Source organism: Bufo gargarizans, chromosome 3 (genome assembly GCF_014858855.1).
Source record: "Bufo gargarizans isolate SCDJY-AF-19 chromosome 3, ASM1485885v1, whole genome shotgun sequence".
NCBI classification, from domain to species: domain Eukaryota; kingdom Metazoa; phylum Chordata; class Amphibia; order Anura; family Bufonidae; genus Bufo; species Bufo gargarizans.
In genome coordinates, this window is record NC_058082.1 from 20323496 (window position 1) to 20350977 (window position 27482).

General features: G+C 47.8%; 1 protein-coding gene across 1 annotated transcript in view; it reads right to left on the reverse strand.

The window, feature by feature from the left end:
• The window catches only part of CEP126 (centrosomal protein 126), a 57875-nt gene extending 39304 nt beyond the window's left edge, over positions 1–18571 (reverse strand). The window contains exons 1-2 of the mRNA XM_044285426.1: positions 18258–18571; positions 16869–16988 (exon numbers count right to left, since the gene is read on the reverse strand). Of these exons, the coding sequence (XP_044141361.1) occupies positions 16869–16988; positions 18258–18286 (149 nt within the window). The 5' untranslated portion in view covers positions 18287–18571. The remainder of the gene's footprint in view (positions 1–16868; positions 16989–18257) is intronic.
• Between the last annotated feature and the right edge of the window lie 8911 nt (positions 18572–27482).

Sequence of the window (27482 nt, forward strand, 5' to 3'; positions counted from 1 at the left end):
TGACCTCGCTCTTGACCATGGCATGAAGCTGCAAGTTTTACACTATTACCAAAAACCCAGGGTCTAAGGCCATGTTCAAATCACAATTGTCCTGCTCAGTTAGAAGAGCAGAACAATGAAAATAATGGAAGTGCCGATGACTATAATGGGGTATGTTCAGATGCCCACTTTTTGGGCATGCAAGACTTTATTGTCTGCTCTTTTTGGCAGAATCTGCAATGAAGGCCCAGGCCAGAGCCTCCAACACAGATGTGAACACACCCTAAATCAAGTTAAAAGTTTTTTGCCCCTATAGACATTATGCTATATCTACAGGCCCACCTACTGGGAGACCCTTGTTCCACCAAGCAAGGTGGCACTAAGCTGAATGAGACCCCCACCTATCAGTCAGTCTTGTTTTCATTGGTTATAGAGGCAGCCACAACTCGATGGAGCTCCGGAACCATGGACTAAGTGCGTGCTTTTGCCAATATTTGGGTGGCTGTCAGCACGGGGGGCAGGGTCCAAACAGTTTTTTCTGTTGGCTAAATCAATGACTAAAGAGCTTAGCCCAGTGATAGGCAAACTGCGGCTCTCCAGCTGTTTCAGAACTACAACTCCCAGTATGCAAAGACTGCCTACAGCTTTTAGCCTACAGCAGGGCATGGTGGGAGTTGTAGTTTTGCAACAGCTGGAGAGCCGCAGTTTGCCTATCACTGGAGCCGTTAGGATTTGGGCAAAAGGGTAACGGAATAGGCAAAGTGGTATCTCCCAAAAGGGAGAACCATCCCGCCAGCGCCACCTTTTCGAAGTGGCTCTGAGTCAAGATCTGACTTTCCAACAAGCATTGGGACATGACAAGAGAACATAGTCAGGCCAGATAACCCTCTGTAGACAGCTGTTTCAGGGCACTTGCCTCTCATCACTACAGATGAGGATTCTGGCTTGCTGGGAGCAATGCCTTGAAAACGGTTTAGGCAGGGTACTGAATCTCCTTAAGAGACCAGTCCTGTATGGAGACTTACCGGAAGCACTCCATGGTATGGAGACCTTTTGGCAGTGCTTCATGGGAAACAAATAAGCTAAGAGGTATCTCCCAAGAAAGAGAACCAAGGGATCGCACTGAGCCAGCCAGAATCCTACTCCGGCACAGCTGTCTATGGATGGATATCTGGCTTGGCTATTGTCCCCAAGGCTTGTTGGAAAGTCGGTTCTTGACTCATAAGGAGCCACTTTCAAGAGGTGGTGCTGGTGAGATGGTTCTCTTCCTTCTTTGCATATTTATTTTCCATGAAGCACTGCCAATAAGTCTCTATACCATAGAGTACTTCCAGTAAGTCTCCAAACAGGGCTGGCCTTTTTAAGTAGATTCGGAACCCTGCCTGAGCTGGTAAAGGGTAAAAAGAATGCTCCTTATGTAGTTGACAGCGTCTCTTCCCTTTGAGGGTTTTCTCCTTTGCTACACCCCCAAAAGAAATGTTGATACTGGCATGTGGAGAATGGGTATAAGAGATGGAATCTGACTGGAGGTGCTACCCCTCTAATTACTTCTTCCAGCAAGGTTGACGGCAACTTACAGCTCTCCAGCTGTTGCGATGCTTCAATTTCCGAAGATGTGAATTCTCACAGCATGCTGGGAGTTGTAGTTTCATAACAGCTAGACATTTACAGATCGCTGTAAACTGCCACCCCGATGGCGAACATACCGACCAAGGATCATGCAATGGTTACTGCTGCTTGGTAACTGAGTCAATAATAAGTTATATAATATCCGTGCTTCCTATTGTTAGACATTCAATAAGATTTTCATTAGGACAATGAGTAATGCCAATAAGTGACAGAACAAGCTGCACACTATGTACATAGCTAATAAGGAGTGGTGAGAACAAACCATTGTGACTCATTAAAAGTGGTGAAAAAATATTTCTCCTGCAATTAGATCTCTATAATTGGGTTCCCTGCAGGACTTCTTTCTGACCATGACCTGGCCGCCTCCAGCGATCATTCCATAAACCCAACAGCCTGAGGCAGAGATCTCTTCTGAAGTGAATGAGAGAAGTCCAGCAATTGACTATATTTCATTAGCTGATAACCGAGTCTTAAATAATAAATCCAATTCCAGCTAAATATAAGACCCTTAAAAACAAAATAATTTATTATAACTGGTTAAAAAACCTAGTCCCCTCTAAATACAGTCCTGATCAAAAGTTTAAGACCACTTGAAAAATGGCAAAAAATCATATTTAGCGTAGCTGGATCTTAACAACGTTCCAAGTAGAGCTTCAACAAGAAATGGGAGTGAGACCAAAAAAAATTTGAGCATTCAATTTAATGAAAACAACGAATAAACTGAAACAGGCTGTTTTTCAGCTAATCAAAAGTTTAGGACCACACCTCCAAAAAAATAAATAAATAAATAAATAAATAAACCCCCCCCCCAACACAGAAATCCAACCTCCAAACATGAGCTCAGTAATGAGTAGCTCCGCCGTTATTGTTTATCACTTCAAAAATTAGTTTCGGCATGCTTGATGCAAGCGTTTCCATGAGGTGAGTGGGAACATTTCTCCAAGTGGTGAAGACGGCCGCACGAAGGCCATCTACTGTCTGGAACTGTTGTCCATTTTTGTAAACTTCCCTTGCCATCCATCCCCAAAGGATCTCAATTGGATTTAGATCAGGGGAACACGCAGGATGGGCCAAAAAAATGATGTTATTCTCCTGGAAGAAGTCCCTTGTCCTGCGGGCATTGTGTACTGTAGCGTTGTCCTGTTGAAAAACCCAGTCGTTACCACACAGACGAGGGCCCTCAGTCATGAGGAATGCTCTCTGCAACATCTGGACATAGCCAGCGGCCGTTTGACGCCCTGCACTTCATGAAGCTCCATTGTTCCACTGAAGGAAAAAGAACCCCAGACCATTATGGCGCCGCCTCCACTGTGGCGCGTAGAAAACATCTCAGGTGGGATCTGCTTGTCATGCCAGTAACGTTGGAAACCATCAAGGTTACATTTTTCTCATCAGAGAATAAAACTTTCTTCCACTTTTAAATGTCCCATGTTTGGTGCTCTCTTGCAAAGTCCAAACGAGCAGTTCTGTGGAGTTCAAGGAGATGAGGTCTTTGAAGACGTTTTTTGTTTTTGAAGCCCTTCAGTCTCAGATGCCGTCTGATGGTTATGGGGCTGCAGTCAGCACCAGTAAGGGCCTTAATTTGGGTCGAGGATCGTCCAGTGTCTTGACAGACAACCAATTGGATCCTCCGGCTCAGTGCCAATGACATTTTTTTGTGTCTTCCACTTGACTTTTTTGTCCCATAACCCTCAGGATCATTTAAGAAATTCCAAATGACTGTCTTACTGCGTCCCACCTCAGCAGCGATGGCGCGCTGTGAGAGACCCTGCTTATGCAGTTCAACAACCCGACCACGTTCAAAAAGGGAGAGTTTTTTTGCCTTTGCCATCACAACGTGTGACTACCTGACAGAAAATGACAATTAATCCACATCTTTGCACAGATTTGGCCTTTTAAAGGCATGTGGTCCTAAACTTTTGATCAGCTGAAAAACAGCCTGTTTCAGTTTATTTGTTGTTTTCATTAAATTGAATGCTCAAAAAATGTTTTGTCTCACTCATTTCTTTTTGTTGCATGTTGAAGCTCTACTTGGAACCTTGTTAAGATCCAGCCATGCTAAATATGATTTTTTCTTATTTTTCAAGTGGTCTTAAACTTTTGATCAGGACTGTATAATGTAAGTGATGATGAGTGATCAGTTCATCACACAATAGTACAATATAGCAAATACACAGTTCCCTGCTCAAAGATACACGACTACATGTAACACACAAACAGATACGATATCGTAGAACAGGGAGACCTTTCCATAAAGATCACCCTATGGTATATCTCAGCCCAGAGACGACCCCTTGTGGTGGGGACTCTCTGTCCTCGTACCTGGGTTATATAACCCTAAGTGGCCCTCAACGGGTCCTAGCACCCCGACGCGTTTCCCCCAAACACTAGGTTCCTCAGGGGGTCAGTGTAATGGGTGGACCACTACTAGATGCTTGTAGGTAACCAATAAATACATGGACATGTAAGTCACAAAGGAAAACAGATAGTCAAACGTTTATGTGTAGACAAAACTCCTACAGAGTTGCTGCCTATACTGGGAGCGGGCAAATCACCTCTACGAGACTGAGCGGGCTCTTATGTGCCCCACAATAAAAAAGTACCAGTCTCATTTGAAGACTCCACCAAGCGGGCACGGCTTGACAGGTACATGGGTATATACCAATCACCTGTTGCTGTATATATTAAGGAGTTTTGTCTACACATATACGTTTGACTATCTGTTTTCCTTTGTGACTTACATGTCCATGTATTTATTGGTTACCTACAAGCATCTAGTAGTGGTCCACCCATTACACTGACCCCCTGAGGAACCCAGTGTTTGGGGGAAATGTGTCGGGGTGCTAGGACCCGTTGAGGGCCAGTTAGGGTGATACTGCCCAGGTACGAGGACAGAGAGTCCCCAGTAGGGGGGGCCGTGGCCCCCTCTGCCCCCCCCCGGCGACGCCACTGACAAGGGGTCATCTCTGGGCTGAGATATACCATAGGGTGATCTTTAGGGAAAGGTCTCCCCACCCTACAGTGATATCATATCTGTTTGTGTGTTGTTACATGTAGTCGTGTATCTTTGAGCAGGGAACTGTGTATTAGCTATATTGTACTATTGTGTGATGAGCTCATCACTCATCATCACTTACATTATATTTAGAGGGGACTAGGTGTTTTTAACCAGTTATAATAAAGTATTTTGTTTTTAAAGGGTCTTGTATTTTTCTGGAATTGAAGTGAATGACAGTGGCGACTTACACAACCGCACAATTACCCCAGCCCCGGATTAATGCAGGCCCCGTCATGTGAACGCATGCGCTGCGCGTAATGTTCTCTTACACCATGAATCACCTGTATCCTAGCAGTCTGGTAGACGTCTAAAGACAATCCAGCCGGGTGTCACCTTTGTGAATATGACAGATGAAATCTAGCATAGTCCTCCTCTCATCCAGGTATAATCATAATGTTACATGCACGGCACAGACAAGGCGGCTTCACAAGGAGGTTTGCTTTTTTTTTCCATCAAGGATTTTGATGTATTTTCACAAGGGTCAATATCTGCATTCCTGATGGCCTAAAGGGAACCTGTCACCGGGATTTTGTGTATAGAGCTGAGGACATGGGTTGCTAGATCGCCGCTAGCACATCCGCAGTACCCAGTCCCCATAGCTCTGTGTGCTTTTATTGTGTAAAAAACCCGATTTGATATATATGCAAATTAACCTGAGATGAGTCCTGTCCCTGACTAATCTCACATACAGGACTCATCTCAGGTTAATTTGCATATCTATCAAATCGTTTTTTTTTTTACACAATAAAAGCACACAGAGCTATGGGGACTGGACATTGCAGATGTGCTAGCGGCCATCTAACAACCCATGTCCTCAGCTCTATACACAAAATCCCGGTGACAGGTTCCCTTTAAAGGGAACCTGTCACCTCCAAAAGCGATATATAACTGCCAGCATTACCTTATAGCAGCCCCCAGTCTGTTATTGATAATGTGTGTGAGCCAGAATTCGTCAATCTATACTTGTGAAAAAAGCTTTTTTAATCTCCCTGAGCGCTCTGTTTCCTGTGGGCTTAAAGTCAGGGGGGCAGCGGCCTCCGTGCTTCAAGTCAAGCAATGCCAGCCTCTTACCCGTCCCCTCCTGACTATGATTTACATATTTACCATTCTTTGGGATCGTGCCAGTCTGGCGCCTGCGCAGTGTGCCGCTTGTGACTGCACAATCCCGTCTCGGGCTCCCGCAGTCAGCCGGGCATAATGTTGTAACTGCGCATGCGCCAGCCAGCTCGCACTGTGAATACAACTCGCCAGCGCTGATTATTGCTGGCGCGAGTGCGCACAACGAATCGAGCCGGCCGGCGCATGCCCAGTTACAAAATTATGCCCGGCTGACTGCGGGAGCCCGAGACGGGATTGTGCAGTCACAAGCGGCACACTGCGCAGGCGCCAGGCTGGCACGATCCCAAGGAATGGTAAATATGTAAATCATAGTCAGGAGGGGACGGGTAAGAGGCGGGCATTGCTTGACTTGAAGCAAGGAGGCCGCTGCCCCCCTGACTTCAAGCTCACAGGAAACAGAGCGCTCAGGGAGATTAAAAAAGCGTTTTTCACAAGTATGGATTGACTAATTTCTGGCTCACACACATGATCAATAACAGACTGGGGGCTGCTATAAGGTAATGCTGGCAGTTTTATATCACTTTTGGAGGCGACAGGTTCCCTTTAAGGCAGTAAGAGAGCTGGTGTTAGCTTCCCTGGTTGTCTAGGGCAGTGAAGGGGTTCGTGTCAGTTTCCCTAAGGCTACTTTCACATTAGGGTTTTCCTTTCTGCTATTGAGATCCGTCACAGAATCTCAATACCAGAGGAAAATGTTTCAGGTTTGTCCCCATTCATTGTCAATGGGGACAACACTGAACTGAACAGAATGGAGTTAACCAGAATGCTTTCTGTTCGTTAGGTTGCATTGCCATGCAGGACAGGAAAACACTGCAAGCAGTGTTTTTCAGTGCGTCATGGGATGCGGAGCAAGACGGATCTGTCATGACACACAATGTAAGTCAATGGTGCCAGACCCATTTTCTCGGACACAAAACAAAACAGATCCGTCCCCCATTGACTTACAATGCTTTTAGAGACGGATCCGTCATGGCTATTGTAGAGATAATACAAATGGATCCGTTCATAATGGATGCAGACGGTTGTATAATCCTAACGGAAGCGTTTTTGCTGATCCATGACAGATCCAGCAAAAACACTGATGTGAAAGTAGCCTAAGGCAGTAAACCAGCTGGTATTGGCATCCCTGGTGGTCTAGGGCAGTAAAGGGGTTAATGCCTGGTAGTCTAGGGCAGTGAAGAGGTTAATTCCTGGTGGTCTAAGACAGTAAAGGGGTTCATCCCAGTGGTCTAGGGCAGTGAAAAGTTTCATGCCAGTTTCCCTAAGGCAGTAAATGAGCTTGTGTTAGCATCCCTGGTGTTCTAGGGCAGTGATGGGGTTAAAGGGGTTGTCTCATCATGGACAATGGGGTCATATCACTAGGATATGCCCCCATAGTCTCATAGGTGCAGGTCCCACTGCTGAGACCCGCACCTATAACGAAAACGGAGCCCCGCAAGTGAAGCAGGGCACAATGCTCATGCGCAGATGTCCTCTATTAATTTTCTATGGGGCTATGGCTCGGCTATTTACGTCAGCCCCATCGAAATGAATGGGAGCGGGGGCCGCGCATGCATGGTGCGCTCCCATTCACTTCTATGGGGAGCCGGCTTGGTGGTGGCTGGACCAGAGTACTCCAGCCACCACCTTGCGGGGCTCCGTTCTCGATATAGGTGCGAGTCCCAGCGGTGGGACCCGCACCTATAAGACAATGGGGGCGTTCTCACGAACATATTGAGATATACGGACGTCCCGGCGACAGTGAGTGGCAGAAGATCTGTGAGACTGGCAACACATGGTTTGATCTGACAGGTTTTCCTTGTGGATCAATAGGTGTCTGTGTTGTTTCTGCTAATGGCCATACCCCTTGCCTCTAGGTGTTGCTTATGTGATCATTTAAGCTTCGTTATTTATAGTTGCTTCTCCCACAATGCTGTGCGGTTTATAACTTCTGTGCCTGTGGATTGTTTGTGGTTGGATCTCGGCTGAGTTCCTGGTGCTTCCATAGCCTCTTTGAAGTTAAGTCTTTCCTTTCCCTTTTGTATTTTGTTTGGGTTCTGTGTGTTGCATTTCCCTATTGTTTGTATTAGGCCTGTAGGAGACTCCTGTTCGCCCTTCCTTTTGGAGGAACAGGTAGTCTCGTCCCTGCCATTAGTACCAGGGTCCTATAGGGCTAGATAGGACTCTAGGTATTCCTGCGTATGAACTCATCTACCTTCGGGCTCTGTTCATACTGGTAGTCAGTCAGGATTTTGGTTAGGGTTTTCACTAGGAGGTGTCCGTCTTCCTTCCCTGGTTCTCAGGCCTGATTTCCTGTTTCCCTCTTCCCTTCTATGCTCGGTGTGGTGTTTCCCTCCCACACCAAAGCGTGACACCACCAAGCCGGCTCCCCATAGAAGTGAATGGGAGCGTACCATGCATGCGTGGTCCCCGCTCCCATTCATTTCGATGGGGCCAAGGTAAATAGCCGAGCCATAGCCCCATAGAAAATTAATAGAGGACGGCTGCGCATGAGCATTGTGCCCTGCTTCAGTTGCGGGGCTCCGTTTTCTTTATAGGTGCGGGTCTCAGCAGTGGGACCCGCACCTATAAGACCATGGGGGCATATCCTAGCGATATGCCCTCATTGTCCATGACGAGACAACCCCTTTAATGCCTAGAGGTCTAAGGCAGTAAAGGGGTTCATCCCAGTATCCCCGGTGGTCTAGGGCAGTGAAAGGGGAAAATGTCAGTATCACTGGTGGTCTATGGTAGTGAAGTGGGTAATGTTAAAGGGCTTTTCCGATACAACAGAAAAATATTAAAGAGGTCATGTGACCTGAGGCATGTCTCTGGTGGTCTAGAGCAGTTAAGGGATTTATTTCATGATCCCTGGTGGAGGGCAGTGAAGTGGTTAAAATTGTGTCCAGTGGTTTACTTAACCCTCCAGGCCCCGATCCTGGTTAGAATAGGAAAATAGGAAGCTGAACACTGCTGGACATTGATCATAGAGATGAGGGCAGGGAGAGGACAGAGAGGACTGTGCATCCATACAGTGTGGGTCGGTAATACTCTTACAGTGAGGACAAGGCTAAGGTATTGGCTGGCACAGCATTACATCATCTAGGGGTACTTTTACTTTTTGTAAAGATCCAATTACCACAGTCTACCCCGAGGTGGACGTCTGAACGAAACACCACTGAGGGTTAAAACGGGGCGTTTCTTTTGGGTGGTACATGGGCTTACTTACTGTTAATATCAGGCACAGGGGGTTACTAATGTGAAACGCAAAGGGCATGCTTATGTGGGAATCAAGGGGAAGGATGCTAATGTGAGATGTAAAAGGGGAACATTAAAGAGGTTTTGTCACTTCAGCAAATAACATTTATCATATAGAGAAAGTCAATACGAGGCACTTACTAATGTATTGTGATTGTCCATATTGTCTCCTTCCCTGGCTGAATTCATTTTTCCATCATATTATACAGTGCCTGTATCCAGGGGTTACGACCACCCTGCAATCCATCAATAGTGGTCATGCTTGCACAATATAGGAAAAAGTGCCGCCCTGGTAGCTGGTATTGTGGGAGCGCAGATAGGCAGCTCCTGTCCCGGCTGCCTCGTATCGCTGCTGCAGCGGTGGCCGTAACTCCTGGAAACGAGCAGTGTGTAATGTGATGGAAAAATTACTCTTTTGCCGTATATTGCGGATCGTGGACTGATAAAAGTCAATGTGTCCACGTGATTCACACGGCCGGTGTCCGTGCATTGCGTACGGCAATTTGTGGTCCACATCATAGGCGGCCTACGGTCATGTGAATGAGCCCTTAAAGGTGTTCTGCATTTTGTTTTAACTGATGATCTATCCGCTGGGCCAGCGGTAAACAGTGAGAAGGCTGCGGCGCTGCTGGAGCGCCGCTGCCTTCTCAAACAGCTGATCGGCGAGGGTCCCGGGTGTCGGACCCGATCAGATGCTGATGATCTATCCAGAGGATAGATCCTCAGTTAAAACAAAGTGCAGAACCCCTTTAATGTGAGACGCAATGAGAGATGCTTATTTGCGACATAAGGGGGCACTAATGGGACTTATGTGGGACGCAAGGAGAAGGACAATGATGTGAGATGCAAGGGGGGATGCTTATGTTGGACACAAAAGGGATGCTTACATGAGACGTAAGGGGGATGGCGCTAATGTGAGACGCAAAGGTGGGATGTTAATGTGAGCCACGAGGGAAGGGGGGGTGCAATTGGGTTAGTAAATTATTAACCCCATGTACCTCATATTAATGTTAGTCACCCCATGTGCCTTACATTAGTAATGCCTTCTTTTTGATAACTTACTGTGCCGCACAGAGCATGCAGAGACAGAGACGGGCAGTTCAGGAATGCACCGCCAGTACTGTAGGTGGTCCTTGCTGCCTACAGTGACGCATTTCGGCTGTGCCCCCTCTCTCTCCACCCTCTGCTTTATTCAGTTGGTGGCAGTGGTCAATGTCTCCACTCTCCCTCCTCTGCTGCAGCTAAGCGTGTGGTGGACCTAACCTAGTCCTTCCTTTACTGCCTGATGTTCTCACCACGATGACATGACTTTAGAAGCTGCACGGCCACACGCAGCAAAATGACTTCTCAATCCTAGTCCAGATACCGGGGTCCAGACAACTGTTGTCCGGATTTAGTCCACAGTCCGTCACCCGAGCACCGGTAATCTAGAGGAAACGGGAAGCACCTTGAGCAGTGCAGGAACACACAAGGATCAGGAGATGCGTGCTTCCTTGGACTGGTCCTATGTTCTAGCCTTCTTCATGTTGGACTCTACTGACCTGTTTTCATTGTGTAAATCAATCCCTCTGGTTTGTTTCCATCCAGTATGTAGCACTTCCTGTTTCTGCATCCAACCAAACCCATGATGCACTTCTCCTTCCTCTGCCACAGCTCCAGCACCGCCCCTAACAACACCCAGCTAGTTTATAGCTCCTCCCACCCAGCAAGATACTGTGGGGACTCTCTCTGGTAGACAGGATTAGCGGATGCAGTATAGAGGCAACAAGTTATTTGGATCAAACTGTTCAGTGTTTTATTCACACTTCAGGCAAGTGACAAAACAAGCAAAAAGTCACCTTGTGGTGTTGGTGGTAATTCACACCATGCGGCAATTCTGCCTCAAAGAGTCCTTGACCATAGCAGCACCAGCCTGTTTTCAAGCCAAACAGGTAGCAAGCCTTCATCCAGACACAAGACTCTCAGATCCCAACACAGAGACATGGCCTCTGAGCTCAGCTGCCTATTTAAGGACAGCCAGGTGATGCCAAAACCCGGACCGGCACTTAAAATCCGGTCCAGTATTTGACCTCACCTGGCTGTAAATCAGCTGAGCAGCACATGCTGGAAGGAAAATACCCGTTTTCCCAGACAAAACCTCTCACTGTGTCACAATACATAGACTCTCCCCTATCACCGCCCCTGTATGGACATAACATCACAGGAAATAAGACAAAGCTGCATGGACAACAGCCCAGAACGGGAAACAGAAGCAATAAAGGGAAAATAAATACATTACAAAATTACATCGACCTTCATAAAGGATTATTTTAAAGGATGTTGATGCAAACTGGAAAACCCCTTTAATATACACTGTCTATCTAGGACTTCTAAGTTTTGGTCAGTTTCACAGAACATAGTACTGACATCTTTAGGCCTATGTGCAGAAGGCTGTATTTCTAGCTCCCTAACAACCCCTGGAAAGCCCAGCCTGATGTATATTTGTGTCCCTCTCCGCCGGCACCATATTAATAATTCCTGCGTTATCTGCATTAATCGCAGATGAGTGACGAGGGCGGCGGTAGATGGCGGATTGTCAGGTTACAGTGTGGGTTTCAGCACCGCTGGGCTGATGAATGCTTTATACTTTCTACCAGCATTAGTGTAACAAAAGGCCGTACACGATACCTTATCTTCCTAGAGTCACCCCTCACCCGCTCGTGCCCCGGCTGCGCCGACCGCAGTTTGATGGCAGGAGAATCATTGCATGCAAAAAGATACACTTTTATTTTTTTATTTTTTTTACTATGGAGAAGGTTAAAGGGGTTTCATTGATGGTCTATCCTTAAAGGGGTTGTCCAAAATTCAAATTTTGGATAGGTCATCAATATCCTATCGGCGGGCGTCTGACACCCATCACCTTGGCTGTATGGAGGAGACGGCGCGCGCAGTGTGCACGCGCCATCTCCCGTCTTTCTTCCTGTTCAGCGCTGCTGTCCCATAGACATACAGCAGCAGACAGGAAGGGAGACGGGACGTGCACGCTGCGCACGCTGTCTCCCCGTACAGCTCAGGATAGGTCAGCAATATCAGATCAGCGGGGGTCTGACACCTCCACCCCCGCTGATCTGGTATTGATGACCTAGCCTGAGCATAGGTCATCAATATTAAAAGCCCGGAGAACCCCTTTAAAGGGGTTGTCCAAAATTCTAATACTGATGACTTATCCTCATTATAAGTTGTCAATACCAGATCGGTGGAGGTCCGACTCCAGACACACCCCGCAGGATCAGCTGTTTGAAGAGGCCGTGGCACTCCAGTGAGCGCCGTGGTCTGAACCAGAGACATCATTAGTATCGCTGTGTCTGAAAATGTCCGAAACATAAAAATAGAACCCCCCCGCCCCCCCAACGGAAAAAAAAAATCTATTCCGGGTCAAAATTAAATAAAAAGTGATCAATAAAGTGAATACATAAAAAGTTATTGGTGTCGCAAATAATGATGTAAAATTTTTTTTTTTTTTTTTTTTTTTTTTTTTAGAAGTAGTAAAAAGTTATATACATTTGGTATCGCCATAATTATACTGAACGGCACAATAAAACTGGCGGAATTTAGTTTTTTTTTTTTTTTCCCAGTTTCACTCCAGTCCTCGTATGTTAGGCTATGTGAACGTTAAAGTAAAAAAAAAAAAAGTTCAGAAAGGTCTTGGAAAGTGAGGAGTTAAAAAAAGAAAAAAAAAGAAAAAAAATGGAATCGGCCTTGACAGGAAAGGGTTAAATGAGCACTGCGGGGCGTTCTCCCTGTACCAGTCCTTTGTCTCTTTATTTACAACAGCTAATTGGATAATTTACAGCAGGTTTTTACCTCAGAAAACACAAGGTCTGAACAGAGTCCAGGCCTCGACATAAGCTGCCATTTTGGAGCCAATGAATTGTGACTGGCGGACAAGTCATCTGCGGGTGAAGTACTCGCCGTGGGAGGTAAGTTATACAGACACCGAGAGGAAAATGCATAAGTAAACACCAGGGATCGGCAGGAGACGGTAAACATGGCTCCTGCCAGAGCGTGGATGTCACAGACGATTAGTGTGCGCCCTGACTGCAGACTGGTGGGTGACACCGGGCCAGCAATCAAGTAAGGCTACTTTCACACTAGCGTTCGATCGGATCCGTTCTGAACGGATCCGATCATATCAATGCAGACGAAGGCTACGTTCAGAACGGATCCGTCTGCATTATATTGGCAAAAAAAAGCTAAGTGTGAAATTAGCCTGAGCGGATCCGTCCAGACTTTTACATTAAAAGTCAATGGGGGACGGATCCGTTTGAAGATTGAGCCATATTGTGGCATCTTCAAACGGATCCGTCCCTATTGACTTACATTGTAAGTCTGGACGGATCCGCTCGCCTCCGCACTGCCAGGCGGACACCCGAACGCTGCAAGCAGCGTTCAGGTGTCCGCCTGCTGAGCGCCGCCAGACTGCATTAGGGCTGGACGGAAGCGTTCGGGTCCGCTCGTGAGCCCCTTCAAACGGAGCTCACGAGCGGACAGCCGAACGCTAGTGTGAAACTAGCCTAAGAGAACAGCGGAGACAGCTCCATGACTGACGGAGGAGGCAGACCCCAAAAATGGTGGAGTTACAGGTGGGAGCGCTATCCGGCTGACATGTCAGCACACAATTTCTGTCAAAAAACGGTGGCGAGAAGGACTGGGGCCCTGACTTATTAAAGGGGCTGTCCAGGATTTTGTTACTGATGACCCATCTGGGTTTTGCCTTAAAGAGGTTGTGCAAGAATAGGGAGGGTGGGCCCTTTGGCACCCCCCCTCACACACACTTGGTAGGACCTGTAAGGGCTCATGCACACAAACTTATTTTCTTTCCGTGTCTGTTTCGTTTTTTGCAGAACCATTCATTTCAATGGGTCCGTTCCACAAAATTATCAAATAAAATAGAACATTTCCTATTTTTGTCCACGTAACGGACAATGATAGGACTGTTCTATTAGGGGCCAGCTGTTTAGTTCCGCAAAATACGGAATGCACACGGACGTCATCCGTATTTTTTGCGGATCTGCGTTTTGCGGACTGCAAAGTACATATGGTTGTGTGCATGAGGCCTAAAGGGAAGATTAATTACCCATTTCCCAGCACTGGTTCTCGCTGTCTGTGACCGGAATTTGGTTCCAAGTGGTACCTTGGAACCGAACCCGAGTTCGGGAAATGTATTTTTTACAGTAGAAATTGATTTATGAAGTTATTACGCGAAGTCTCGCGAGACTTCGTGAAGTAATAACTTCGGCTCATAGGAGCCAATACATTCTAATACTGTACGGAGCTCCTGCTCCATACAGTATTCAAACGTAGTATTATGCGAATCGACTTCGGATCTTTCAACCGAAGTCGATTTGCTCATGCCTACTCGAGATCATCGCAGAGCAATCTGCCGGTACTCCTGCTGATATCCATGCCGTCGCTTTCTACAATACGAAAATCCCTTTAAGGCCTCATGCACACGACCGTAGTTATGGTCCGCATCCGAGCCGCAGTTTTTGCGGCTCGGATGCGGACCCATTCACTTCAATGGGGCCACAAAAGATGTGGACAGCACTCCGTGTGCTGTCCGCATCCGTTGCTCCATTCCGAGGCCCCGCAAAAAAAATAGCATGTCCTATTCTTGTCCATTTTGCGGACAAGAATAGGCATGTCTACAATGGGCCGCCCGTTCCGTTCCACAAATTGCAGAAGGTGCACGGGCAGCTTGCGTTTTTTGCAGACCACAAAAAACGGCACGGTCGTGTGCATGAGGCCTAAATGTGAAATTCCCGACAGCTACTGTAATTGAGGAGCCCTAAACACTGCAATATGAAAAAGACAGACAGTCCCGGGAAAACAGTCCGTCTCTGTGCCCTTGAGTTTTACACGACAGGAGCGTCAATGTCACATATTATGAGGGTCAATAACTCACAATGCAGGCTGGAAACTGCAGTATATAAAACTCTAGAGTCAGCGGGTGCAATAGGTAAGGGTATGTTCACACGTGGCAGATAATCTTCCCTGCAGATATGGTCGCAACACCACAATAAATCACTGCACTGCAAAATGGTGAAATCTGATTTGATAGAAAGCTAATCATGTCCTCAAATCCTCCTTGATTTTTTCCTGCAGTGTGTAAATGGGATTAAAGGGAACCTGTCACCGGGATTTTGGGTATAGAGCTGAGGACATGGGTTGCTAGATGGCCGCTAGCACATCCGCAATACCCAGTCCCCATAGCTCTGTGTGCTTTTATTGTGTCCATTTTTATATATATATATATATATATATATCTACTAACGTTTCCGGAGCCCAGCCACGCCCACTGTGAAGGAGCCCAGCACCGCCCCGCATCCTCCGAATCTCCTCCTTGCTCCCCGATGTCACAAAGCTAGAGCGCCGTAATCTAGCGATGCGCGAGCTAGCGCATGTGCAGTGTTGGCATAGTATTCCTTCCCTGTGCTGGCATCAGCCTCAGGGAACGAACTGAGCATCGTGCATCACTAGATTACGGCGCTCTAGCTTTGTGACGTCGAGGAGCTAGGAGGAGATTCGGAGGATGTGGGGCGGTGCTGGGCTCCTTCACAGTGGGCGTGGCTGGTCTCCGGAAACGTTAGTAGCCTAATTTACATATATATAAAATTGTTTTTTGACACAATAAAAGCACACAGAGCTATGGGGACTGGGTATTGCGGATGTGCTAGCGGACCATGTCCTCAGCTCTATACCCAAAATCCCCGTGACAGGTTCCCTTTAACCCCTTAGTGACCAAGCACATTTTTTAAAAATTGCATTCCAAGAGCTAGAACTTTTTAGTTTTTTCATAAATGTACTTGTATGAGGTCTTATTTTTTGCAGGACAAGTTATAGTTTTTAATGCACCATTTTAAGTACATGTAATGATTGATTAAAGCCAGCCATTTAGCGAAAACCCCATTTGTTTACGTCAGTAAAAACACGTATGGGTGGTCACTAAGGGGTTAAGAGATTAACGTCACTTTACTACCTGCTGCAAAACCTTACATCACATGAGTAGTGTTGAGCGAACTTGTGTTTTAAGTTCGGCATCTAAAGTTCGAACTTTAGACGCCGAACTTAACACAAGTTCGCTCAACACTACACATGAGTAGAAATGAGCACATTCCTCCACTGCGGTCGTTATCCTTGTCATACAGACCTGCACTCCGTTACGTGGACGGACGGGTCACTGACACTCCTAAACTGCCCCTGGCGTAATTCCTAAGGTATCCTATTCCTCTTTACTTCATGACCTTTCCCTAACATATACAGAACTGCACTCGCAAACACAAGATGGGTGGACAGGTCACTGGGAGCTGTCTCTGCGCAAGCGTGGTACGGGGAGAGCGCTTGGCGGTGTCCCCCACTCTCCCCGCTCCGTTCTTGGCGTAGGTGCGATAAGCCCCCCATTGTCTGTGATGGGAATACCCCTTTAATGGATTGTACCATCTGGATAAGAAGTGCCATGAACGTCCGATAGATGCGGGTTCTACCTCTGGGCCCTGCCGTGAACGTAGAGGTGGTCGCGTATGCGCAGCTTTTTCAGCTCTGGCTAGTCCCATAGTGGTGGTGATGGAGAGGCGGTAATGCAGGTGAACATGCTCCATCGGCTATTTTCGGAAGTGCCATGGCAGTAAGAGGAGAGGATGCCGCACCTGCGCAGCGTGCTCTCCTACTAGAGGTAGGACCCTATTGATAAATGTAGAACTATTGTGAGACGTCCTTGGGATCCGCATGAAGTTTATAAAATTAACGTAAAATAACATAATAAAGGAAAATCCATGTTATATAATCGTACGGCAATAAGACAACCACTCACTTTCTTCTTCGATTTGTCTCCACCGATAGTTTTCGCGCCCGCTGCCTGATGACTCTCTGGTCTTCCAGTAAGGCTTGCCGGTCTTCCTCTAAATCTACCTCCAGTTGAGTTTTTTGATTTCTTATCATAAAAAAAACGGTTAAGGTCTTATCGCTCCCACAAATAGTCCCTACACGCGATGACATAGCGTCAAACTGAGGAGGGACACCGCCTATTCAGAGGGGGAGGGGAACACCCAGATCTCAATTATTTTTTCTTCCATATTCTTTTCCAGGAGGAATAACAGAGGGACAACACAATAGAAAGTCCTGAGACATCACGTCCCAAAAGTGATTGAGACGATTAGCTGTAATTACCGTGCGCTGGGAGACGCCCCGAGCGCCCTTTAAGATAGGGGTCAGTCAGACCTCCACTGATCTGATAACCGGAGGACCCCTTTAACTCCTCGGTGCCGTAAATAATTTTCTTTAACTTTTTGTTAATAAATTTTTTTATTTTTAGGATTTACTTTTTTTTTTTTATAGTTCAGACATCTCCAGACGCAGGGACGAGAATTCCGAGTTCCGTAGTTTTTGCCTCTCGAGTCAACATCCGGTTTGACGAGGGGTCATCTGACTGTTTCAGCCGCGGCGATGACGTGTCACATGACCCAGTGACATGACACTCGGGGCAGCGGTGGGGATCAGGCAAGTGTCATCACCACCGCGGGTCAGGGATCAGCAACTACAACCCCCAGCATGCAAACTTCTCAGGCTGGTCTTGGGACTCCCATCAACTTCAGCAGAAGCAGCTGACCATCTAATGTGTATGAGGGCCCCCCGGCTCCCCAATATATTTGTCATTGGGGACATATGGTAGTCTGGCAGTGGCTTCTTTCTCTCAATCTACTCGGCCGAGCATGCATGTGTGCAAGGGGATCGGGATCGATAGCAATGACTAGAATGAAGGAGCGCTGTTTGTAGCCCCTAGGTTCAGTTCGTTGCTGGGGGTCTCTATGGATGACCCCCTCATGGTATATCTATAACTTGCTGCAGTGGAGAACCCTTTTAACCCCTTGAGGACCAGGCGATTTTCCGCTTTTGCATTTCCGTTTTTTAACTTCCCTGCCTTCCCGGAGCCGTAACTTTTTTATTTTTCCGTTCACCTAGCTAGCCGTATGAGGGGGGGTTTTTTGCAGGACAAGTTGTATTTTTTTTTAAATATCGCACAGGATAGCGGCTGCCGGACACCGCAAATCGCTTCATTCCAGGAAACTGGAAAATCTGTGGAAATCCCAAAGCCCAAAAGGAAGAAGGCTCCATAGATAAACCCCCCCCCCCAAAAAAAAAAGCACCATGATGACGTCATCATCAGACCGTTATACAGACCCTGGCGCATTATAAAGGATACGAGTAGCTCCTGCTCCGCTGGTTCAGCATGGTGCCCTCCGGAGTGCCGGGCTGTCAGCCCAAGTCCTTCCTCACACCATCTCCGAGGACGAGTCAGAGGCAGATGCCGTCATCGGGGGTCAGTGACAATCGGGGGGGATCGGCCACCCATCGATGGCGATCCAGCGGCAGATTTCCGGTAAGCACCGTGGACATTTAGCCCGCAGCACTACCGGCGGTGTCCGCAGCCCTTGACGTGTGTCTTGGCTTCCCGGTTACCATGGAGCCAGACCAAGTCTAGGGCGGCGAGAGGAGGGTTACTGTGCGTGCAGCAGCAACCAGGTGGGCGGGGATTAGGAGGAGTGCTGGTGCGCATGCTCCATCAGAGAGGCGCTGTGCGGCGGCCGTAGAAACGGAGGGGGGGAGCATTCTCTCTAGGAACAGGAAGTCGGAGGAGTCTGATGCGCATGCTCCTGGCGGGGCAGAGTATAAAAGGCCAGGCACAGCTAGTGATGTGCCCACAGCTATCTCTGCTCTAGGCTGGGCTATAAAGGTCTCATGGTGGGTCTGGTGTTGCCACCTAATACCTTGTCCATGCAGTGACTGGCCAGCTTCCACCTCGAAGTTGGGGCCCCATGGTCTAATAGATTTCGGGGGGGGGGGGGGGGTAGCTGGTATCCAATGAATATGGCCTACAGTGGTGAGACAGGACTGGTATGCGGCCCCCCCATCACTTGGGCAGGAATACCTGGAGGGCCCCTGCAGACTGTGGGTAGTGGTGATGTGTCTCGGGTCCCCTTATGGTCCTGGTTAAGGTCACACCCTCTATGGCCTCCAGTGTTTGCCCCTGATTCCCTATCCTTCTGGACGTGGAATATCTATTTAGTTTTCCCAAGATTTATACCTAATAAAAAGTGGTATTCCCATCTTGGACATTGGTGGAATATCGCTAGAATATACCCTCTGTGTCTGAGAGGTGCGGGAACGCAGCCGCAAAGTGATGGAGGGCGCACATACTTACCAATGTTTCAGTTGATAAAATCGGGGCATCCGAGCCCCCCCTCCCCTCCCCCTGACTGGGAACAACCACTCCCACCCACCGCCAGGACTGTCTCTGAAAATCAGGGACAGTCCTGCCAAATTCAGGACTATGGTAACTATGGACGCACCACACGTTTCTATGGGACGAAAATAGCCAATCGCCGGCTTAAGGGGGGGGGATCCAACCGCTGGGACCCTTCTCAATCATTAAAATGAGTAGAGAGTGGCCTACACCTTTAATATAGACTTGTTGGGATCCATAAGCATATTTTCTTCTTGAGCTGTTCACTAAAAGAATGAAAAAAGCTATGAAAAATAGAAAAAGTAATGAAAATGAGGTCAAATTACTGCAAGGTATATAACATGGCATCGGGTAGCTGTGGCGTCTGTATAGTAGGTGTGAATAGGCCTCTTACCATTCCTGATGTGTTGGGTGTTAATGAGGTGTCAATGTGGTGAATACCGCTCCAGTGTGAAAGAGTTAGTAATGTGCAGTGTGAACAAACACTGATGGCTGTACAAAGGACAGTGGGAGGTCAGTGACTGGGGGGGCCGTGTCATCTGTTTTAGGGTCCATTCACACGTCCGTAGAATGTGTCCGCACCCGTTCCGCAATTATCCGGAACGGGTGCGGACTCATTCATTCTCTATGGGGCAGGAATGGATGCGGACAGCACACAGCATGCTGTCCGCATTTCCGGAGCGCGGCCCCGAACTTCCGGTCTGCGGCTCCGGAAAAAATAGAACATGTCCTATTCTTGTCCACAATTGCGGACAAGAATAGGCAGTTCTATGGGGGTGCCGGCCGGGTGTATTGCGGATCCGCAATACACTACGGACGTGTGAATGGACCATTAGGCTTCATGCACACGACCGTATTTTCGGTCCGTATCCAATCCACGTTTTTGTGGATGGAATGCGAACCCATTTATTTGTAAGGGCCGCAAAAAATGCGGACAGCACACGGATGGCACCCATGTGTTGTCCGCGGCCGTGCCGCAGATTATAGAACATGACATGGACCTTTCTACAATGGATCAAACAAATATACCCTGCAGTATCTGATACAACCGTTTCTAAAGGGTACTTTCACACTTGCGTTTTTCTTTTCCGGCATAGAGTTCCGTCACAGGGGCTCTATGGGCTCTTTCACACCTGCGTTCTTGTCCTCCGGCATAGAGTTCCGTCGTCGGGGCTCTATGCCGGAAGAATCCTGATCAGGATTATCCTAAGGCATTCTGAATGGAGTGAAATCCGTTCAGGATGCATCAGGATGTCTTCAGTTCTAGAAAGGAACGTTTTTTGGCCGGAGAAAATACTGCAGCATGCTGCGCTTTTTGCTCCGGCCAAAAATCCTGAAGACTTGCCGCAAGGCCGGATCCGGAATGAATGCCCATTGAAAGGCATTGATCCGGACTTAAGCTAAACGTCGTTTCGGCGCATTGCCGGATCCAACGTTTAGCTTTTTTAGAGTGGTTACCATGGCTGCCGGGACGCTAAAGTCCTGGCAGCCATTGTAAAGTGTAGTGGGGAGCGGGGGAGCAGCATACTTACCGTCCGTGCGGCTCCCGGGGCGCTCCAGAGTGACGTCAGGGCGCCCCAGGCGCATGGATGACGTGATCGCATGGCACGTCATCCATGCGCATGGGGCGCTCTGACGTCACTCTGGAGCGCCCCGGGAGCCGCGCGGACTGTAAGTATACCGCTTCCCGCTCCTACTATGGAAACCAGGACTTTAATAGCGTCCTGGGTGCCATAGTAACACTAAAAGGATTTTGAAGACGGATCCGTCTTCAAATGCTTTCAGTTCACTTGCGTTTTTCCGGATCCGGCGATTAATTCCGGCAAGTGGAGTACACGCCGGATCCGGACAACGCAAGTGTGAAAGAGGCCTATACCGGAAAAGAACTGATCAGGCATATCCCCCTGCATTCTGAATGGAGACTAAGGCCTCTTTCACACTTGCGTTGTCCGGATCCGGCGTGTACTCTACTTGCCGGAATTACACGCCGGATCTGGAAAAACGCAAGTGTACTGAAAGTATTTGAAGACTGATCCGTCTTCAAAATGCTTTCAGTGTTACTATGGCAGCCAGGACGCTATTAAAGTCCTGGTTGCCATAGTAGTAGTGGGGAGCGGGGAGCGGTATACTTACAGTCCGTGCGGCTCCCGGGGTGCTCCAGAATGACGTCAGAGCGCCCCATGCGCATGGATGACGTGCCATGCGATCATGTCATCTATGCCCCTGGGGCGCCCTGACGTCACTCTGGAGCGCCCCGGGAGCCGCACGGATGGTAAGTATACTGCTCCCCCGCTCCCCACTACACTTTACCATGGCTGCCAGGACTTTAGCGTCCCGGCAGCCATGGTAACCATTGAGAAAAAGCTAAACGTCGGATCCGGCAATGCGCCGAAACGACGTTTAGCTTAAGGCCGGATCCGGATCAATGCCTTTCAATGGGCATTAATTCCGGATCCGGCCTTGCGGCAAGTCTTCAGGATTTTTGGCCGGAGCAAAAAGCGCAGCATGCTGCGGTATTTTCTCCGGCCAAAAAACGTTCCGGTCCGGAACTCAAGACATCCTGATGCATCCTGAACGGATTTCACTCCATTCAGAATGCATTAGGATAAAACTGATCAGGATTCTTCCGGCATAGAGCCCCGACGACGGAACTCTATGCCGGAAGAAAAGAACGCACGTGTGAAAGAGCCCTAATCCGTTCAGTTTGCATCAGGATGTCTTCAGTTCAGTCGTTTTGACTGATCAGGCAAAATAGAAAACCGCAGCATGCTAAGGTTTGATCTCCGGCCCAAAAAAACTAAAGACTTGCCTGAATGCATTTTTTTTCCATAGGAATGTATTAGTGCCGGCATTCAAAATTCCGGATCAGTCGTTCCGGTCTGCGCAGACTGAAAAAAAAGGAATGATAGATAAATGCCGGATCCGTTTTGCCGGATGACACCAGAAAGACGGATCCGGCATTTCAATGCATTTTCCTGAGCGATCAGGCACTTTTAAAAATGATCAGGATCCTGATCAGTCTAACAAATGCCATCAGTTGGCATACGTTTTGCCATATCCGAGTAGACAGGATTACCGGACGCAGTATTGAGGCAACAAGTTCTTTGGATCAAACAGTTCAGTGTTTTATTCACACTTCAGGCAAGTGACAAAACAAGCAGTCATAATCAAACAAAGTCACCTTGTGGCGTTGGTGGTAATTCACATCATGCGGCAGAGTCCTTGCTGACAGAGGCGTCGCCGGGGGGGGGGGGGGGGGGCTAGGGGGCCACGGCCACCCCTACATGATGCTGTGCCCCCCAAACTAAAATGCCCCCCCCCCCAAGTGAGCCGTCGCCGCCGGGCACAGGGAAATGAGCGCTTCCATTGCGCTCATCTCCTTAGTAATCTGCCTGTGCCAGCGGCGGTGCAGGGAAGGGAGAGGCGTGTCCCTTCCCCTTGCTCTGATAGGCTGCAGGCACTAGGCCGGGGGGTCTTATTACTGGCACGTAATGCGGGGTCTTATTACTGGCACGTAATGGGGGGCTTATTACTGGCACGTAATGGGGGGCTTATTACTGGCACGTAATGGGGGGCTTATAACTGGCACGTAATGGGGGGCTTATTACTGGCACGTAATTGGGGGGCTTATTACTGGCACGTAATGGGGGCTTATTACTGGCACGTAATGGGGGGCTTATAACTGGCACGTAATGGGGGCTTATAACTGGCACGTAATGGGGGGCTTATTACTGGCACGTAATGGGGGGCTTATTACTGGCACGTAATGGGCTTATTACTGGCACGTAATGGGGGCTTATTACTGGCACGTAATGGGGTGCTTATTACTGGCACGTAATGGGGTGCTTATTACTGGCACGTAATGGGGTGCTTATTACTGGCACGTAATGGGGGTCTTATTACTGGCACGTAATGGGGGTCTTATTACTGGCACGTAATGGGGTCTTATTACTGGCACGTAATGGGGGGTCTTATTACTGGCACGTAATGGGGGGTCTTATTACTGGCACGTAATGGGGGGTCTTATTACTGGCACGTAATGGGGGGCTTATTACTGGCACGTAATGGGGGGGCTTATTACTGGCACATTATTGGTGGGCACTATAGGGGCATCTACTGAGGCCACAAAGAAGGGGTGTTTTATATGGGGGGCTCTGTACAGTAGCATTTTATACTGGGACACATTATGGTGGGTACTATGGGGAAGGGGGGAGAGGAGTACTATGGAGTCATCTACGGGGGCACTAAGAAGGGGTAATTTATACTTGCAAGTTATGGGGGACACAGGGCATCTACTGGGGCATTTTATACTGGTACATTATGGGGGGCACTAGGAGGAAGGGGAGAGGAGCACTATTGGGGCATTTACTGGGGGCACTATATAGGGGTATTTTATACTGGCACATTATGGGGGCACTATGGTGACATTAGCTCACCTGGGGGCATTACAAGGGGGTATTTTTTGCATTGTCACATTATAAGGAGAATTATTTCTACTGGGGGGGGGGGAACATTATGGTGGGCTTTATTACTCACCCATGGTATGAGCCCCCTAGTAGCAGCACCAGCCTCTCCCTGCTCTGCTATCCCTCTGCCCCTTCTCCAAATCCTTATTATGAAATCTTTCTCATTAGGATAAAACACAACATCAGCTCCGCCAACCCCCCCCCGACCAAAGTGTGGAAGTGGCGTCCGAGATCCCCAAGGGCCAAGCCAAGTAACTGTGAGTGTTCATGTGAAATATGTTTATGTTATACACACATAGCCTACACTGTGCCTCACAATATACAGTATACCTCTACACTGTGCCCCACAATATACAGTATACTGCTACACTGTGCCCCACATTATACAGTATACCTCTACACTGTGCCTCACAATATACAGTATACCTCTACACTGTGCCTCACAATATACAGTATACCTCTACACTGTGCCCCACAATATGCAGTATACCTCTACACTGTGCCACACAATATACAGTATACCTCTACACTGTGCCACACAATATACAGTATACCTCTACACTGTGCCACACAATATACAGTATACCTCTACACTGTGCCCCACAATATACAGTATACCTCTACACTGTGCCCCACAATATACAGTATACCTCTACACTGTGCCACACAATATACAGTATACCGCTACACTGTGCCCCACAATGTACAGTATACCTCTACACTGTGCCCCACAATATACAGTATACCGCTACACTGTGCCCCACAATATACAGTATACTGCTACACTGTGCCCCACATTATACAGTATACCGCTACACTGTGCCCCACAATATACAGTATACCGCTACACTGTGCCCCACAATATACAGTATACCGCTACACTGTGCCCCACAATATACAGTATACCTCTACACTGTGCCCCACAATATACAGTATACCTCTACACTGTGCCCCACATTATACAGTATACCTCTACACTGTGCCTCACAATATACAGTATACCTCTACACTGTGCCCCACAATATACAGTATACCTCTACACTGTGCCCCACATTATACAGTATACCGCTACACTGTGCCCCACAATTTACAGTATACCTCTACACTGTGCCCCACAATATACAGTATACCGCTACACTGTGCCCCACAATATACAGTATACCTCTACACTGTGCCCCACAATATACAGTATACCTCTACACTGTGCCACACAATATACAATATACCTCTACACTGTGCCCCACAATATACAGTATACCGCTACACTGTGCCCCACAATATACAGTATACCGCTACACTGTGCCCCACAATATAAAGTATACCTCTACACTGTGCCCCACAATATACAGTATACCTCTACACTGTGCCCCACATTATACAGTATACCGCTACACTGTGCCACACAATATACAGTATACCTCTACACTGTGCCCCACAATATACAGTATACCTCTACACTGTGCCACACATTATACAGTATACCTCTACACTGTGCCACACATTATACAGTATACCTCTACACTGTGCCACACAATATACAGTATACCGCTACACTGTGCCACACAATATACAGTATACCTCTACACTGTGCCCCACAATATACAGTATACCTCTACACTGTGCCACACAGTATACCTCTACACTGTGCCACACAGTATACCTCTACACTGTGCCACACAGTATACCTCTACACTGTGCCACACAATATACAGTATACCGCTACACTGTGCCACACAATATACAGTATACTTCTACACTGTGCCTCACAATATACAGTATACCTCTACACTGTGCCACACAATATACAGTATACCTCTACACTGTGCCACACAATATACAGTATACCGCTACACTGTGCCCCACAATATACAGTATACCTCTACACTGTGCCACACAATATACAGTATACCTCTACACTGTGCCCCACAATATACAGTATACCTCTACACTGTGCCCCACAATATACAGTATACCTCTACACTGTGCCCCACAATATACAGTATACCTCTACACTGTGCCTCACAATATACAGTATACCTCTACACTGTGCCTCACAATATACAGTATACCTCTACACTGTGCCTCACAATATACAGTATACCTCTACACTGTGCCTCACAATATACAGTATACCTCTACACTGTGCCTCACAATATACAGTATACCTCTACACTGTGCCACACAATATACAGTATACCTCTACACTGTGCCACACAATATACGGTATACCTCTACACTGTGCCACACAATATACGGTATACCTCTACACTGTGCCACACAATGTACGGTATACCGCTACACTGTGCCACACAATGTACGGTATACCTCTACACTGTGTAGTCTGTTCTATAAGCACCCTTGTTCTGTGGCGGCCGACAGAAAATAATCTGGAAGTGCCCCTCCCGAGACCAGGCTCTGGATCCGCCTCTGTCTGAACCGCTCACAGGAGTGTACATTTCTTCTAAACTGTAATCCGTATCTGACCTGCAGAAATCAGCACTCGCTCGATAACAATTAACAGGCAGTGCCTGCAGGCTGTAGCCTGGCCCTGTTACCGAAGCTAGCCGAGTGGTGTAAGGTAAAGGTACTAGTAGAGATGAGCAGCCGCTGAATCCTGATTTAAAGTTAAAGTTACTGCAGGATATGGATTACAGTTTAGAAATGTCAAATGTACACTCCTGTGAGAGGCGGGGAGGGGGATCTGTGGATGACACTGTTATGGAGGGGGATCTGTGGATGACACATAAGATGCTATATACGGTATGTGGCATCCACAGATCCCCCTCTTCCCATAGCAGTGTCATCCACAGATCCCCTCTCTATAAAAGTGTCATCCACAGACAGCTGGACTTTTCTTCCCTGTTGCGGTTTTAGGTATTGAGTAAAGTATCGCAGCATTTCTAAGCGTACTTGTGTAAAAGTATCGTTGTTTAGCTGCCCCCCCCTACTTTTGTCCTGGCCCCCAGTGTGCCCCCCCAAAATTTGAAAGCTAGAGACGCCACTGCTTGCTGATAGCAGCACCAACCTGTTTTCACGCCAAACAGGTTGCAAGGCTCCCAGATCCCAACACAGAGACCTCGCTTCTGAGCCCAGCTGCCTATTTAAGGACAGCCAGGTGCTGCCAAAACCTGGACTGGCACTTAAAATCCGGTCCGGTATTTGACCTCCACTGGCTGTAAATCAGCCCAGCAGCACATGCTGGGAGGAAAATACCTGTTTTCCCAGACCAAACCTCTCAATGTGCCACAATATACACTCACCTAAAGAATTATTAGGAACACCATACTAATACGGTGTTGGACCCCCTTTGCCTTCAGAACTGCTCAGGTAGCCCGTGGCATTTAAACGATGGCCAATTGGCACTAAGGGGCCTAAAGTGTGCCCAGAAATCATCCCCCACGCCATTACACCACCACCACCACCAGCCTGCACAGTGGTAACAAGGCATGATGGATACATGTTCTCATTCTGTTTACGCCAAATTCGGACTCATTTCGGACCATTTGAATGTCTCAACAGAAATCGAGACCTATCAGACCAGGCAACATTTTTCCAGTCTTCAACAGTCCAATTGACTTAATAGGATGTAAGATTACTTCAGTCAGCTGCCCAACCAACCCAACTACCCTCTCCTCCCAAGAAACACTCAAAAGCCAACGTCTTGGTATAAATGGCTGTAGCAGCCCGTTTATTAGACAAATAAATAACTTCTTCAACT